This window comes from Colletotrichum lupini, chromosome 3 (assembly GCF_023278565.1).
Source record: "Colletotrichum lupini chromosome 3, complete sequence".
Taxonomy (NCBI): domain Eukaryota; kingdom Fungi; phylum Ascomycota; class Sordariomycetes; order Glomerellales; family Glomerellaceae; genus Colletotrichum; species Colletotrichum lupini.
The window spans coordinates 5,243,411-5,259,552 of NC_064676.1; the positions used below are offsets into that span (position 1 = coordinate 5,243,411).

General features: G+C 53.8%; 6 protein-coding genes across 6 annotated transcripts; 3 read left to right on the forward strand and 3 right to left on the reverse strand.

Annotated features, from left to right (window-relative positions):
* Positions 1 to 53: 53 nt before the first annotated feature.
* Positions 54 to 2,754, reverse strand: CLUP02_06330 (uncharacterized protein; the record flags this gene model as incomplete). Its single annotated transcript, XM_049285330.1, has 2 exons — positions 54 to 928; positions 1,002 to 2,754. 2 exons carry the CDS (start codon positions 2,752 to 2,754, stop codon positions 54 to 56), a joined length of 2,628 nt encoding a protein of 875 aa, XP_049142473.1.
* A 768-nt stretch (positions 2,755 to 3,522) lies between these two features.
* CLUP02_06331 (uncharacterized protein) lies at positions 3,523 to 4,339 on the forward strand (the record flags this gene model as incomplete). Its single annotated transcript, XM_049285331.1, has 2 exons — positions 3,523 to 3,884; positions 3,940 to 4,339. The coding sequence occupies 2 exons, from the start codon at positions 3,523 to 3,525 to the stop codon at positions 4,337 to 4,339; spliced, it is 762 nt and encodes a 253-aa protein (XP_049142474.1).
* A 785-nt stretch (positions 4,340 to 5,124) lies between these two features.
* CLUP02_06332 (uncharacterized protein) lies at positions 5,125 to 7,607 on the reverse strand (the record flags this gene model as incomplete). The annotated part of the gene is made up of 2 exons (XM_049285332.1): positions 5,125 to 6,116; positions 6,170 to 7,607. 2 exons carry the CDS (start codon positions 7,605 to 7,607, stop codon positions 5,125 to 5,127), a joined length of 2,430 nt encoding a protein of 809 aa, XP_049142475.1.
* Positions 7,608 to 8,037: 430 nt separating this feature from the next.
* Positions 8,038 to 13,823, forward strand: CLUP02_06333 (FAD binding domain-containing protein; the record flags this gene model as incomplete). The annotated part of the gene is made up of 16 exons (XM_049285333.1): positions 8,038 to 8,086; positions 8,156 to 8,429; positions 8,461 to 8,596; positions 8,646 to 8,933; positions 8,986 to 10,437; positions 10,698 to 10,736; positions 10,801 to 10,855; positions 10,906 to 10,947; positions 11,342 to 11,477; positions 11,530 to 11,609; positions 11,669 to 12,182; positions 12,238 to 12,272; positions 12,322 to 12,535; positions 12,592 to 12,665; positions 12,732 to 13,012; positions 13,110 to 13,823. The coding sequence occupies 16 exons, from the start codon at positions 8,038 to 8,040 to the stop codon at positions 13,821 to 13,823; spliced, it is 4,383 nt and encodes a 1,460-aa protein (XP_049142476.1).
* A 266-nt stretch (positions 13,824 to 14,089) lies between these two features.
* On the forward strand, positions 14,090 to 14,757 carry CLUP02_06334 (uncharacterized protein; the record flags this gene model as incomplete). The annotated part of the gene is made up of 3 exons (XM_049285334.1): positions 14,090 to 14,142; positions 14,232 to 14,343; positions 14,545 to 14,757. The coding sequence occupies 3 exons, from the start codon at positions 14,090 to 14,092 to the stop codon at positions 14,755 to 14,757; spliced, it is 378 nt and encodes a 125-aa protein (XP_049142477.1).
* Positions 14,758 to 15,148: 391 nt separating this feature from the next.
* Positions 15,149 to 15,964, reverse strand: CLUP02_06335 (uncharacterized protein; the record flags this gene model as incomplete). Its single annotated transcript, XM_049285335.1, has 2 exons — positions 15,149 to 15,428; positions 15,927 to 15,964. 2 exons carry the CDS (start codon positions 15,962 to 15,964, stop codon positions 15,149 to 15,151), a joined length of 318 nt encoding a protein of 105 aa, XP_049142478.1.
* Positions 15,965 to 16,142: the final 178 nt, after the last annotated feature.

A 16,142-nucleotide genomic window follows, 5' to 3' on the forward strand; every position in this document is an offset into this window, starting at 1 on the left:
GCCTCTACGAATATATCTTCTAGACCTCATTTCTTCTTCGACGGCGGAACTATTTACAGTTGCCTCAACCACTTGTGCTTCGAAAGCTTTCTCAACACCATGTCTTTAAGTTTGTAGTATACGGCCCAGAAATCCAAACGTCTCAAAGCGAGGTTCAATTCCCTCAAGTCGTCTTCGAAAGCATTGTACCGAGCCTGAGGGTCCGACCTCCTCAGACGTTCCATCGCGTCACTGAAATCCCTTATAGATTGATCGCTAACTCTCTGCCCGTTCGAACGTAGAGTAAAAGGGTTCGAGGCCGGGCCTCGCACAATGTAGATCCCTAGGCTAGCCAAAAGACCAGCCGCGACAGCGATCCAGAGCCACGTGCAGAGACTTCTTCGAATGGCTAGTCTATCATGTCGGCTGTACGTCGTGGGTCTGCGTCGCATCTCGAGCTCGGTGAGGGCCCAGAAGAGCAGGGCGCACGCTGGTGGCACTAGAGCATTCTGTAAGGTAGTCACCGAGCGCCACGCGGACGGAATCTCCCATAAGAGAGACATGTACACCGTGGCAATGAACAAAACGAGTACTGATGGGTTGTGACCAAGATCGACTGGGTGCCTCACAACATCGAGAGTTGCTGCCGCGGCGCCTGAGAGCATCTGGCTCCAGGATTGTGCGGCTGGCGCCCGCCTCGTGTACCTGACTGGGGAGAAGGATCGGGTGACCCTGCCGGTGCTGCTGCCGCGGCCGCGGAGCGAGGGGTCCATTCTAGAGGCCAATTGTACCGACGTCTGTCTGATTCGCAACGTGGTAGCGATGTCCTGTCGAATACTAGCAAAGGAGACCATATATCCGACACCGCTGGAACGAGCGACCAAGACGCCAAGAACGCGTCTCGATCTATCGTCGACGATCCAGGAGCCCGAATCTCCTGATTGAAAACCTGCCAGATCGAGATTAGCAAAGTGGCCATTGCTGCAATGCTTGGGGAAAGGTTGAGTCTCGGGAAGCCATACCTCGACTAGAGGCCTGTACCTCAACCGTCCAAATTTCTTGCACTCTTTCACCACCGCCCGAGATCATGAACGAAGAGTTTGGGCAAAGATGGCTACGCACCAACCCTGTCATTCCGGAAACTGCCCACACCGTTTTCTGGGACGGCGGCGTGTCTGGATGATCGTGGTCCACGAATACCTGATTTAGATCAGGGCAGTAGCTTTCGATGAAAGGATTCTGCCACATTGGTGGTTTCCCTGCGCCATCTGGGATTCTATTTAGAAGCAATAGGTTGGCTTCCACCGGTACAAGTAGCCAGTCGTCCCCGCTCCGTAGTCTGTCTTCATCGATTCGGCACGTGATGTATCCCTCCTTGGTCGTCAAGTCTTCAGGCGTGATGTGACTTGCGTTTGTTGCTTGTATCATGTCTGCAAATGACCGCTCTGCGGTAGATTCTTCCTTCTCTGTCGAGGCCTTACTCCTCATTTCCCTCGTGGATCCTGCCCCATCGTTGAGGATATCCTCTTCCATTGACGCAGTCTCGTGAATCTGACCCGCGGTTTCGCCCCTCGCGCTCTCACCATCGTCCGAAGCAAAAGAAGTAACCGAATCCGAATCGCCACAAACAATGTCACCATCAAAGATAAAGAGCGAGCCCATATCAGAATCGCTCTCATCGTCAACCGAATTGTCTGGAGGTTCATCCTCGTCATCGGGGGCGTGGCTCGTTGTAAGAGCGTGGTATTTGCCCCTGATCGATAGAAGGCCGCCGATCGTTGACGTCCGCTGACCTAGGTTGGAGGATTGGACAACGATCAGACAGCCGCAGAGAGTGCGGGCTTGTGCCGGATCGCGAATCGCACACGCAGCTTCGAGAGCTGTGCGACGGACTCGCTCCTTGTGGTAGCATAGATCGAGTGGGGAGAAAACATGTCGATTCTCGGGCCTTGACATGATCTTGTGAAAGAAGCGAATCTCATCCCACCTGTTCAGACCGACGATCCGGATGAGGGTTATGGTGTCTCTCGTCGCGTCCGCCGTGCCTGTCGCTGCTATTGTTTGACTGGACCCATACGCAGACGATATGGAGACGAGGCTGGGCACAATTGTTGGCAGAGTGAACTCGGATTTAGCGAAGAGTTGATGTCTTTGAGCACTCAAGGTAGTGACGAAACGCTTCAAGACATCCTTTTCTTCCGATGTGAATGCGGTGTTTGGGTCAACTTCTGCTTCAGGGCTGAGTCTCTTCAATCTTGCCGGTCGCAGAATCACTCTTCGAGGCTTTTGTGGTAGATTTGGTGTTGCGGTTGGTTCCGTCAACGGCGTTGTCGTCTGTGGTGAAGCGGTTTCTGCAGGATGGCTTGCTTCAAGAGGAGTTTCTGTTGGGCTGGATTCCACTGGGAGAGACTCTACTGGAAGACAATCAATCGGATGAGAGTCTTCAGGTGGAAGCTTCATGAAGGAAGGTTCCAATTTTGGAGTTTCCACACTTTGAGGCTCCAGTAGTTCCGTTGGGAGAGGTGTAATCGGAGGTGTCTCTTCATCCGCCGAACCAAGATCGACCACGTTCTCTGAAACCGAGTCGTCGTCTGCGTCGCTGTTACCACTAGAGTTGTCGCAAATCAATATCTTCCTCACAGGTTCAGGCTGGTGAATAGGTGCTTTCGCAACCATTCGGACCAAACCTATCTGGACGACCCAGAGAGTGATCCCATAAAGAGTGAAGCCGGGGCCCTCCTCCAGGGGTTCTGAATCTGTACAGCTCTTTTCCATGACTGCTTCGGTTATGGATCTAGAGCTGAGACCTGTTGGAGAAGGGTGTCGATATCGCCGTGTTGAGCAGAATAGGTTAACGATCGCATTGGTCTAGACAAGTGACGCTACCTGGCAGCTGATCTCTGGTAATAAATGATAACCATCAGAGATGGAGTCGCGAGAAATGGGGGTTGGGGATCTAATGAGGCTGTGAGACACCAAGACTTCACAGGGCGACGTATTTCATGCACTACGGCCGGTATCACACCGAACGGATTAATTGGCCTGTGTCACTAGTAATGCAGTCATGTGGCACCGAGAGCGAGGATGCTGGCCGTGAGATCCTCAGCCTGGTCTGCGGATCCCAGACGAAATTCCTTTCAGCAGGAATCCTTCCTCGCAGATCTCACCTCGCAGATCTCACCTCGCATTCGTTATTCTTCCTTACCAACGCTACCTAGCTAACATACTGCCGATGATCAATGCCCTCCACCCGAGAAGATGGCTGATAGCGACAACCGATCTGATGATAGAATCATCGCAGAATCGATATGGGGACCATGCGAATCAAGCCAAGAGAAACATCTTGCCAGGTTCCTTGATCATTGCGCGCTGCAGCGGCTGTCACTCTGTATCGACCAACCGAGGACGGGGGACTCTACAAATGAGATAGCAGGAGCCATACGACTACTCCGATCGAAGCCCGCAGTCCGGAAAGATGAGATTCTGAGCCGGATGTCACCAAACCTGAGCAGACTGGCATACCTAGATTGTGCCGTCCGCACAATGCTCATGACGGAGTGCGAATCGGAGGGCACCGCAGCTATTGGGAGCGGCAACGTCCTTCGGTGGGCTGAGAGCGAGACATTGACGGATTACCTGGGCCGAATCTATCCCCAGTCAACATCGATGGACGTTCCTAAAGACCTCATCGACTTGAAAAACCTCAGATGTCACATTCTAGCTAGGGACGCTGGTATTAAGATCCAACAAACAGAAAAGCTTTCTGATCACCTGTACCTCAGACACAGCCCAGGGAGTAAGATCCTCCTTGTTTTCTCTCACCGAGCATTCCTCGAACATAGTCGGGAGAGATTGAGCGTAATCCGCCAGGATCTGAGCCACTCTACAGATGAGGCATTATCATTGTGAGTATCTGACGAGATCACCACCAATGTCCGTCTTACTCACATGGTGATCTAGAGGATGCCTACCTGCAAAGCTCGTCGATGAGACATTGAGAAGTTACAACCTCCTCTTCCCGCCCATCGGAAACGCCAAATCTAGGAAGCTCTTACGGGAATGGGTTAAGCGTGAAAGACTAGACGAAAGCCTCTTGAACCCCTCCTTCGACCATTCCAAGAGAGACCCTCCCCGGACTTTACACGATCTCTACGAGGATTTCCCATACTGGGCCCCCCAATTGGCCCGTCTACTGGAAGAAGTCGATGATCCGACCCCGACAACACGGTGGGAGAGATACGCAGAGCGGAGAAAGTCCCACCGGCACACATACAAGTGCGCCATCGCCGCGCTTGTAGTGGCTGCCGTATCGGGGACGCTGGCGACATTGTTGGCGGCAGTTCAAGTATGGATATCGTAATGTGGTTGGGACAAGAATACCAACAAGACACTGTGTTAACTCGAGTCTGCCGTGGTTTCGTGTAGAGACAGAGAGAGAGAGAGAGAGATTCACTGTTATTCGTGCTTAGAACGTGGAAAAATCTAGTATGCCGTTTATGATGGACTCAAGCAAGTCACGGCACGGCACACTGAAGAAGTGTTGATCATTCGTCATCATTGCGACTAGCTAGCTAGCAGGCCAAGAGCCAGACTCTCTATCTTCCTCCGCGTCTGTGACCCGCATGAAACCCTCGCATACGAGGGACATACATTAGGTATCGATCCATCCAACGCCTGAAACGAACAAAAACAAAGCCAATGATAGCCTAACCCCTCTCGAACACTTAGGCCCCGTCCATTCCGTACAGTCTGGCTTGCAAGAGCAGCTCTCTAAAGGTGCAGAGGCCTCGTCATTGCAAGGAGAGCGAGAGCTAGACAAAGCTCGTGGCGAAGGGGGTGTGAGCGGGTAAGACCGTAGACTACGTCTTCAAAACTCAGTGTGTACTTTTCCCTCCGGTACAATGCATGCAAGAAGAAAAAGAAAGTGGACCAAGTTGGTATCTGCGAGCTTCCACGAGTAGGCTCGCTCGCCAATATGGTCGGCAAAGCCAAATCGCACGGCTCTGCAACCGGTGTATATACTCTGACAGGTTTTATGGGCAACTTTAATATGCTACGCGAGCATCATGGATGACAGTAGCTAGGCTACTTGAAGCCATGTCGAAAGGGCTGATGAAAAGGCTTCTTTCCGAAACTGGCGGACCTCTAGGCGCCAGGCACCGGGACGGGCGTTTCCTTCTTGCTTGACTTGGGCTCATCTGTCTTCTCCGACTTTCTCTTCTTGCGCTTCTCCTTCTTGGGCGTCTCCTCGGCTGCGGGAGATGACTTGGAGGGGATTTGCGGAATTGGGACAGCGGATTCGCGACGAACACTGGGTGGAAGAATAGGTGTCTCCTTGCGGGTCGAAGCAGGTTCATCAGCCTTGGACTTCTTGGAGCTCTTCGACTTCGGCTTCGGCGTCGAGGTCTCGGGGGCCGGGCTGGATGCAGCGGGGAGGCTCGAGAAGGAAAAACCGGGCTTGGGGACGGTCGGCGGGGGAATGGCCGTCACCTTCTTCACAGAGCCCTGAGCGGGAGTATCCTGGGATGAAGCGTCACGCTTGACCTTCTTAGCCTTCTCCTTGGATGACTGGGCCGGGGTAGATTCCTCGTCTGTGGGCAACTTGCGCTTAGATGCCTTCTTGGACTGGCTGGGAGTAGCAAGAGTCGGCTTGGGGTTGGATCCCACACTCGAGATGGACTCGATGCTATCACGTCGCTTCTTGCTCTGCTTCTCCTTGGTCGTGGGCAGAGGCTGCGAGTTGGGTACCTCGATAATGGTAGATTGAGAGTCCTCGACAGGATCCTTAGCGACCTTGGACTTTTTCTTATCCTTCTTCGAGCTCTTGGGGGTAGGCTCGTCGATATCCATGGCATCACCTGCCGGAGCTGCGGGAGCGGATGTGTGCTTAGACTTTTTGGTGCGAGTCGGCAGAGCAGGTGTCGAGGTCATCTCGACATCTTCGTCGGAGGATTCGTCAAAGCCGATCTTTCCCATCGGAATGTCGTCGGGGACACCAATAGGGTGGAAGCGAGCTCTCAAACCCTGCGGCTGGGGACGAGGAAGGGTTGGCTGAACGGGCCTGGGAGCGCTGGGCTCGCTACCAACCAACTGGGTCACGCGCTTGACATGCAGAACCTTGTCGACCTTCCTGGGGGCTAAGCTGTGGCGTTAGCAATTTGACCTAATGCGCTTGTTCCGTCCTCCTTACCTGTCTCATAGCGATTGCCCTTCTTGTTGGGAATGAGAAGCTCTACTGCAGTGGCACCAATGTCGAAGCCGACAGTGTAGTCCTCCGAGTTGTGCTTGAAAATGGCGTCTCCCTTGTGCGCCTTGTCCAAGGGAATCTGAAGCTTCTCCACAATGTTGATGGGGATGGAAGCGGGCGCGGTGAAGTACCAGAGCTGCTTGCCGTCGAGCTTGGCCTTGGTGAAGAAGTCGGTCATATCCTTGCCATCCTCATCGCCTTGCGCCTGTCTCAGAACGAAATCCTTGCCAACGAATCCAGGAACGTTGAGGTCCTTGCTGTTACGTCTGGGGGCAACAGCAGCGGCAGTCTCCTTGTTGGTTTCTTCCTCCTCATCAGAACTAGAATCTTCCTCTGCATCTTCCCCTCCCTCTGCGCTCTCCTCGCCACTGCTGGAACTTGCCTCGCTCGAACTGGTCGAGGCCGGCTTGGTTGCCTTCGCACCATTGACCGCGGGCTTGGCTTTAGGCTTGGTCGTCTTTTCGACCTCGCTCTCGGAATCACTCTCAGAATCGCTGGAAGAGGTTGTTGACGCGCCATTGGCAACTGGCATCTTCTTTGTGGCATTCTGCACTGGCTTCTTCGCAGTCGGCTCGCTTTCGCTCTCACTGTCACTTGAGGACGAGTCTGTGTCGGCCGCCGCCTCTTCCGCTGAGGACTCTTCGGAAGAGCTCTCGGGCCTGACTGGTGCTTTCTTGGTGGCAGAGGGCTTCGCGTTGGAGGTCTTGTGTTCGACGTCGCTATCGGCAACCTCATCGGCCTTGTCGCGCTTGGCCTTCTTCAGAGGAGTGCTGGCAGATTTGCTCGACGCCATCTGGCCGTTAATCTTGGCGAAGAAATCGGGATTAACGGGGCCACCATCATCGTCGCTGCTGTCACTGTTGCTGGAGCTGTCGTCGGAATCGGACTCCTGAGCACGAGGGTCGAACTTTTCGGCCTTCTTGGCCTGCGTGCCTCGAGCGAATTTGCTCTTGGGCTTTGCGACTTCTTGGCCTTGCTTCTCGAGAATTGCGCTCAGCGAGTGAACGCCATCAAGCTTGCGTGACGACATCGTGCCTGGTGTGCTTCTGGAGACAAGGCGAAATGCTGGCGTAGAAGGAACTGAGGGCGTCGAAGCGGCGGGAATGGCTGGGACAGGAATTTTTCGAGGGTCTCGCAAAGATTCAGAAATCTTTGCAGGGATCGCACGGACCCGAGGTGGGGTCGCGGTGGTAGCGGGAACCGCGACGCGGTGAGAGCTAACCCGCCTGCCTGCCGCGCTTCCGGGGGACTTAAAGTGCGTTGGCGTCGGCGTGTGTGTCCGGATGCGCATGAAGGATTTTCCAGCGCGGTTTTTCGGTGTGAGAGCTTCACCTCCGAATCTCATATCGCGATCGCGGAGTCCGACGGATTCGCCTGCCATTTCGAATTGACGCCCACAGTGCTCGATTGAACGAGGTGTTGTCAGTTTGACTGTGGTAGAAATTGAGCAAAATTCTGCGTGTGAGTTTGGCCAGTTGAGGTTGCAATGAGTTGAGATAAGAAGAAAAAAAAAGAAAAGCTGACCTGGCGTTGGCAAGGTGCAGGAAGAAGGTAATTTGCGAAAAGGCAGTCACGACCCGGGGTGGCTACCGCCTCATTCAGACTGTGAGAGGAACCGTAACGTACCTAAGGTACCGTTTGAGCAAAGTCGGGAAGGATTGTGCCTTCCTGAGGTTATCTTGGTGTAGCTGCTCGGCAGGCACAATCAACATCTCTCCTGCCGTTGCACGGGATCAGTCTTTGAAAGATTCCTCTTTGATATCGATACTGCTGTAGAAGACTTTTCCCCATTGCTACCAGAGAAACCCAACATGGCGACGCCAAAGCGACGGAAGGTCGAGACATCTGAGGGCTCAAGGCGTGAGTTGTCACCCCTTGTGGTGCTTCGCAACATCGTTTTCACTTAAGGAACGGCTAACAGCCGAATAGCAATGAGCGCATTTGCTTTGAGACAACAATTGCTTTCAGCGAGCCCGTCCTTGTCTCCAGCACCTCAAGCCGAATCTCAGCCGGCCCCTGATGCCCAAGTATCAACTCCCACGCCCACACCCAAAGCACGGTCTCCCGCGAAAGGAAGATCCTCAAAAAGGGTCGCCTCTACCGAGGATGAAGCAATCCAGCACACGCCACAGACGAAGCCGGGGCAGAGTGCATCTGCGCCAATAGCAGGAGCGACAGAATCCAAGTATAACCTCTCCACCTCGTCCTGAGAGCCCCCTCTGATGACTTCGCAGTAGCCCTACGGCAGATCCTGACGAGATCAACCCGTCAAAGATTGGAACTCAGCAGTTCTCGACGTTCAGGCCGAGTAAGAGCAACTCCCGCAGAGTGGCAGGAGGCATTCTAGAGCTGAGACTTCATGACAGCGAGGTAAAGACTTCCTTGTATGCGATATTAGTTGTTTCATTGACAAGTCAAGCGTTTCCTGGTGCTCGGAAGCTATGGTATCAAGGTCCTCGATGGTGAGATCACTATAGCAGGGGCGAGCGTTCGACCTCCAGACGGCATCAAATGGGTTCATGCCCCTCACTGCCATGCGATCCCCGTGCTGCGCTGCTCGGAGGAGACTAGACTTGAACTGCATCCTCATCCACAGGGTGCAAGTCTGCGCAAGCTTGAACGGCTTTCGCCTCTCTTCCGAAGTTTGTGGCATGAGCCTGAGGGCAAAGCAAGCAAACGAGGCGCAAAGACCGATACCTACAGGATTGTGAGTCAAGATCCTGGACGGCTCGAATCCATCACATACTAATACTGCACAGATTTGTACCTCTGAAGACGCGCCGAAGCGAGCTCTGATCCAAGATCTGCGATCGCATCCCGCCTGGAACAAGAAATTGGCGGGGCTAACGAAGGCGAAACCAGACCAGCCTGCCCTCAGCGTGATGCTTTGCGGCCCCAAATCGTCCGGCAAATCCACTTTTGGCCGTATACTGGGAAACCGGCTGCTCACGGGCGCTGGCCAACAGACTCGAACCCGGAAAACACCACCATCAGTCGTTGTGATGGAGCTAGATCCCGGGCAGCCAGAGTATACTCCGGCAGGTACAATTGCCTTGGTTCAGGTCAGAGAACCCAACTTGAGTCCATCTTTTGCCCGCATTGCGGCGAACGAGCAGGATGTGACCGTTATGAGATGTCACTCAATAGCTTCGGTATCACCTGCCTCTGATCCAGAGCTGTATCTGGAGTGCGCACTCGATCTGTTTCAACGCTATCAAGACACATGTAAAGGGCTGCCGTTGATCATCAACACCCCGGGTTGGGTCTTGGGAACAGGACTGGACCTACTAAGTGAGCTCGTCTCGACGATCAAGCCAGCCGACGTCATTTACATGTCCGAAGACGGCCCTAGGGAGACCATCGAAGGCTTGCAAGCGGCGTGTAAGACGGCCTTTACGCTGCTTCCCTCGCAGCAGTCAGAATTCACTTCTAGAACCGCGGCACATCTACGTTCGATGCAGGCGTTGGCGTATTTCCACACCAAGAGAAACCCGTCGAATCAGCTGCTGTGGAACCCTACTCCGCTTTCATCATCGCCTCCTTTGATGGTCGGCTACAAGGGGAAGAACCGCGGCATCACTGGGATCATAAGTTATGAGTACCAACCGCCGGCAGACCTTCTCGCAGAGACCATCAACGGGTCTATCTTGTGTCTAGTCGAGACCGAGGATGTCAGGGCATTCACTCGTCTAGCTAGAGAGAGCATTGACTCTTCCGCTGTGACATCAGGCGTTGACGTGATGGACGTTGATGGTGTCGCGTTGGACTTGGAGGCAATTATCGCCAGGACGCCTGAGGGAATCCCTTATATCCCAAACACCGATGCCCAAACTCTGGATCCACGATACGCGCAAACACTGGGCCAGGTGCTATTGCGAGGCATCGACACAAAGACTGGCGCACTCCAGATCCTCACACCCATTCCCCTGGAACGCATCGAAGCAGCCAAAGCAGCGGGCCGTCACTTGTTGCTAGTCCACGGCAAGCTCGACTCCCCCGGCTGGGCGTACAGTGAAGACTTGTACTACCAGTCTTTCAACGGCAGTGATGTAGACAACTACAAGTATGACACGGTGGAAGTCATGGACGAGGACACTGAGAGCGACAAGTCAGACGAGGAGCCCGAAAACCTCGAGCTTGCTGGCGACATTAGCGACACGCCGTGGATCGAGGTCCTCCAGGGCCACGAGAAGCGTCCCGTGGGGTCGAGGGTGTGGAGAGTCCGGCGCGATCTCGGGCGGGCCGGGCCGGGCGTTGAATGAAATAGATAACACGGATATCACTTATCGGTACTCTAGAAAAAGGTCCGAGGAGTATCTAGCTTTGTGAAGCAAAAAGTTTAGATTATTGTAGCCGGTGGGCTGAAAGATACCTCATTGTGTAAGGCAGGGGCGTCTCAATATCCTCACCTGCCAGTGGCGTATTAGATACCGCTTACACAGCGGAATTACGGGAATGCACCCCTCCACAGGGAACGCCAGAATGGGGCGGCTTGCATCCACATTTCGAGGTACTCCCGTCCATACATGTGTGGCATGCACACACCGTCCCGCGCATGCCATGTGTGTCTTGAGATGAAGTGCAGCCCGATGCAGTGTGGCAGTCCATTCAGGGCGGCCGCATTACAAAGTACCTTAGTACTTTATACAGTGACACAGTACCTCACTCAACTGAGTGAGTCCCTGCATTGGGGATTTACCCCACATCCCCCGATGACGTCCGTGAGTTACCTTGGGTTGAGGTCCCCAATTGTGCCCCTCCCTTCGGCCCCTCCCCCTCTTTGTCATGCTTTCTCATCGCTTATTTCCCCCAAAACCTTAGCCTCCCAGCGGCAGTTTTCTGCGGATAGGTGGACGTCCAATGATGCTACACGCAATCCAGATGATGCTCCGAAGTAGCTTTAATCCGTGGACTTGCCCCCGCGTAGGGTAAATCCGCCCGCGATCATGGGGAAATTAAAGCCTGCCGTATTTCATATATGAATTAGTATTTTTTAACTACTACTAGTCTAACTCACCTATCCTACTTCTTGAACAATCTACTTCACCTGCTCCCCATCACTGTTGTTCTGAATCTCTAAACTCCTGGCGGTGCACAACATGACTGAACTTCCAGAAAGTAAGGTCGACGTCCTCATCATTGGGGCTGGCCCTGCTGGGCTTATGCTGGCTCTCTGGTTATCCAGACTCGGTGTGAAGACCCGTATTGTTGACAAGAGGACCGCCAAGGTCTACTCTGGCCAAGCAGATGGGTAAGGGGATTGCCCTCCTCTACGACATGACAAGTACTCACATATATCACAGTTTCCAAGTGAGATCCCTCGAGATCCTAGACAGCTTCGGCGTCGCAGAGCGCGTGTGGAAAGCAGCAAACCGCATGCTCGGTAAGATCCCAATCTCACCTCACACCATAGGTCTTGGATTTCACTAACCACAACCGCAGAGGTCAGCTTCTGGAACCCGGACGAGAACGGCACAATCCAGCGCAGCGCAAAATCAGTAAACACAATCCCAGGCCTGTCCCGCTTCACCGAATCCGTCCTGCACCAGGGGCGCATAGAGCAATTCTTCATCGACGGCATCCGCGCCTCGTACCCGTCCAACGAGACGCCACTACAGGTCGAGCGCATGGTCATCCCGACCTCGCTCGAGATCGACGAGGCCGCGGCCGAGGATCCGGATCCGGAGGCGCATCCTGTGACGGTGACGCTGCGGCACTTGACGGAGGAGGAGGCGACGCCGACGCAGATGCTGAGTAATCTTAGCGATGGCATTTTCCGGAGTAACTTGGCTGACGACGATGTCGCGGGGATCTTGGATAGGTCCAAGGGCCGTGAGGCGAGGGATGAGGTTGTGAGGGCCAAGTATGTTGTTGGCTGTGATGGAGCGCATTCGTGGACTAGAAAGGCGCTGGGGAAGGAGTTTGAGATGAAGGGGGAGAGTACTGATGCCATTTGGTGAGTGATCGTAAGATGAGATGTGGTGATGTGTTGAGCTGACGGTGGATTCTAGGGGTGTGATGGATATTGTTCCCATTACCGACTTCCGTAAGTTCTCATTTCTACCACAGCGACGTGCTATGCTGACTTGAAAAAGCCGATATCAGGTTCCGGACCATGATCCAGAACACGGCCGGCGCACTGATGATCATTCCTCGCGAGAACCGGATGGTTCGTCTCTACATCCAGCTGAAGGAGGTCTCAGCCGGAGGCGGCCGCGTCGACAGGTCGCAGATCACGCCAGAGATCATCTTCAAGTCTGCGCAGAGAATCTTTAGCCCATACAAGCTGGAGTACCACTACTGCGACTGGTAAGTTTGACAAAAGTTCTTTTTGTAGCGGTGGATGGGCGCTGACGTGCTGTTAGGTGGACGGCCTACCAAATCGGTCAGCGAACAGGCGACCACTTCAGCAAACTCAACCGCGTCTTCCTCGCGGGAGGTAAGCAAAATCCCCGTACCTTGACCCTTCATCCATATCCTTCAGGAGCTAAACCATATGATCCAGACGCCGTGCACACGCACTCCCCGAAAGCCGGCCAGGGCATGAACATCTCGATGCAGGACAGCTACAACCTCGGCTGGAAGATCGGCCTCGCGTGCAAGAACATTCTCCCCCGCGACGTCCTCTCGACGTACGAGCTCGAGCGCAAAAAGATTGCAAAGGACCTCATCGCCTTTGACGGCAAGTTCTCCAAGCTCTTCACGGGTGCGCCGCCAAAGGACATCCAGAGCGAGACGGGCGTGTCGGACGACGTGTTCCAGAAGGCGTTCCATACGAGTCGGATGGTATGTATCAACACCACTTAAGTGTTCTTTGCCCGGTTCTCGGTGTTGAGATGAGAGTGAGTGAGTGCGACAATGAAGCTGACGCAGAGTATCGCAGTTCACGACCGGCGTCGGCGTAAACTACCAACCAACAGTCCTCGTCGCCAAAGAAGCAGACGCAGACACAGAAACCGAAGACGACTTACCAAACACCCTCACAAAGAGCGCCGCGAAAAGCACCCAATCCCTCGCCACCAATTGCAAACTCGGCCAGCGCTTCCCCTCCTACAAGGTAATCCGCCAGTCCGACGCCCGCCTCTGGGAACTGCACCACAAGCTCCCCTCCAACGGGCGCTTCCGCCTCGTAGTATTTGGCGGCGACATATCCCAACCCGCCCAGCGCGACAAGGTCAATGCCCTCGGCGCGTGGCTGTTGAGCTACCTGCCCAAGCTGCCGACCATCGCGTTAGGTCCCGCGTCGGATCCGCATAGCGGGCTGATCAAGTTCAAGACGGACGCGGATCCGAGCATTGTTGATGTTGTGCTCGTGCACTCTGCGCCGCGGGACGAGGTTGATTTGCTAAGGGACGTGCATGAGGCGTATCATCCGTTTGATAGTAAGCTTGGGTGGGATTATGACAAGGTGTTTAGTGATGGTAAGACGTTTTATGAGGAGCCGGAAAGGGCGTATGAGAAGTATGGAATTGATTCGGGCAAGGGTGCTGTTGTTGGGCTGCGACCGGATGGGTATGTTGGGCTTGTTACTCCGGTTGGTCATGATGGGGCGGAGCAGATTCAGAAGTGGTTTGATGGCATCTTTCAAAGATCATGAGATATTGCCAGATATTGATTCTAGGTACATAAATATCGGTCAATGAGGCGTGACAACTGTGAATGAGAGACATAGTTGAATGAACCCCTGCTGCAGAGCATTCACCTGCCATGTCGATGCTTGTAATTTGAGCTCGGGATATACGGTATATACCTCATCATTTTCCTAATTCGGGACCTGTTGGATCTCGAATCCCATCACAGAGTGTATAAGCTAATAGCTTATCAAATCTGAATTGTGTGATTAGGCAGACAGGGAGTGTCATCATGCCGCAGGGGTTGAGGCATCAGAATCGGTATCTGTATCTGTATTGTACTGAGTATTGAAAGAACCATCATCACATGAGAGTTATGGATCATCAAATGAGCGAATCGGCAACGTGATTGGCTTTGAAGGGTAAATGCCTAGTCATGCCTCAAAGGCAAACGCTCTTGAGGTTGGACGCGTCGGGCTCAAGATTCCTGGCGCCGAGGATGGCTTAGGCGACGCGAGATATGGCCTCTCATTGGCTACCACTGAGGTAGGGCATCCCCCTCAGATGACAATTAGATGACCTGGCATCTCTGTGACTGCAATCAGTTTTCTCCTCCAACATCTTATTTTCATTTTCATACTACTTACTCAAACTTCCATTACATCTCGCACCTGCCTTCTCCCCCTTTTTCCTTTTTTTCCATCGTTTTCATCCATGCTCTCTAGAAGTCTAGATGGAAACCCCCAGCCACCTCGAGAGTTTACCCACAGCGATCATGCGTCACAAATGGCTCAGCCCCTGACTCCCGATATCCCAAGCACAAAACCACGAAGCCATGCTATACTCCGCAGAAAAGATCATGACACAGACTTGGAAGAAAATGCAAACCTCCTCGATCACATCCCCGGCATCCCATCCAACACGCGATTCTCAGGCAAGCCCATCTCATCAACAACATGAGATGAGGTAGTCACGCATCATTCCTTGAACACTGAAAGGAAAGACAAGAAAGAAAACCCATCGATATCGCTCGCTCGCTCGCTCTCGTTTCTTCGTTTCCATCGCTTCATCACGATCCGCGGTTCTTCCCGAAAACCGGCTTTGTTTTGGTGTTGATGCCTCACTTTTGTGGCATGAAAAGGGTGGGGCTTCCGGCCGACCTCGGAAGTGAGGTCACCCCTGCGACTCCCATGCACGGACCACGCCATCACGTAAACCGACCCGCACAAACCTCACCAGAGGTTGAGATGACCGGGCAGGTTGGGGCGACCAGAATGATGATGAGGAGTCGCGACGACTTGGTGCAGTATTTGCGGCCGACACTGACTTGAATTTCAGGGCGACTGCATCACTACTCCGAAAATTGCGCCCCAGCACCCCGAAGGGCTTCTGTCTGATTATGATTGGGCGGGGCATCTCCCTCGACCGCCTCAGCGCCGTGGGGAATGAGCTGGTCAACCAGCATGACTGCGTCAACGTTACGCTCGATTCGGCTTTGTAGTCGCTCGCGATTCCCAGCACGATCGCTGCTCACTAACTCAAGGTCGATGTCTTCCTCGAAGTTCCGGAGGCGATCTGCAGCCCCAGTTCTAGCTCCTTTCTCTTGGGAGAGCTGTTTTGCCGAAGCACCCCTAAGCAACCCCGATATTAGCCAAGCCGAACCACGACGCAACCGAACGAATGAATAAAACATGAGGAAGAAAAGGATGATGATTGATAGGGAACTTCTCCCCAGCACAAGACTCAAGCTGCGGCATGCCTGACGTCGAGCTGGCCTTGAGCGCTGGCTTCAGTACCGCATGCAAACCTGCGAACCTGCGGGACCCAGAGCAGCTTTGCTCAGTGCGCGAAACTGGCAAACGATGGCGGTAAAGCCCCAGGAAAATATGCATTCCGTGCCTACACATTCTAGTCGGCATAGCATACTTGCTCACGGCGGTGGTAAAGCTCCAGGAATGAGCGAATGCCATGCCTCCACATGCGAGCCGGCATGGCATACTCGCCCTCGAAGCGTCGTAGGGCTGCATTTGGGGAGGGATGCTGAGATACCAAGAAGAAGTCGTGGTGCTCATGGAGCAGCGTGCGGTGCAGCGCTACGGAGGAGTGCAAGAACGAGATCTGTTACTTACGACTTGGCTGAGCCCTGCTGGGGTTCTTCAGAGGCCATGCTGGATCTTCTTCGCCTCGGCGTTGTGGTGCGGGTTGCAAGGTAAGTCAAGGTGCGCTTGCAAGTGATTGTGTGTTTCGTTGCGATGGGTAGAATGATGTTGGGGCCATTCAAGTTTCCACGAAGCGGTAGACTCGCTGGGCGTAGAAAGGCCGTAATGTTTGGCGGGTAAGGTGGC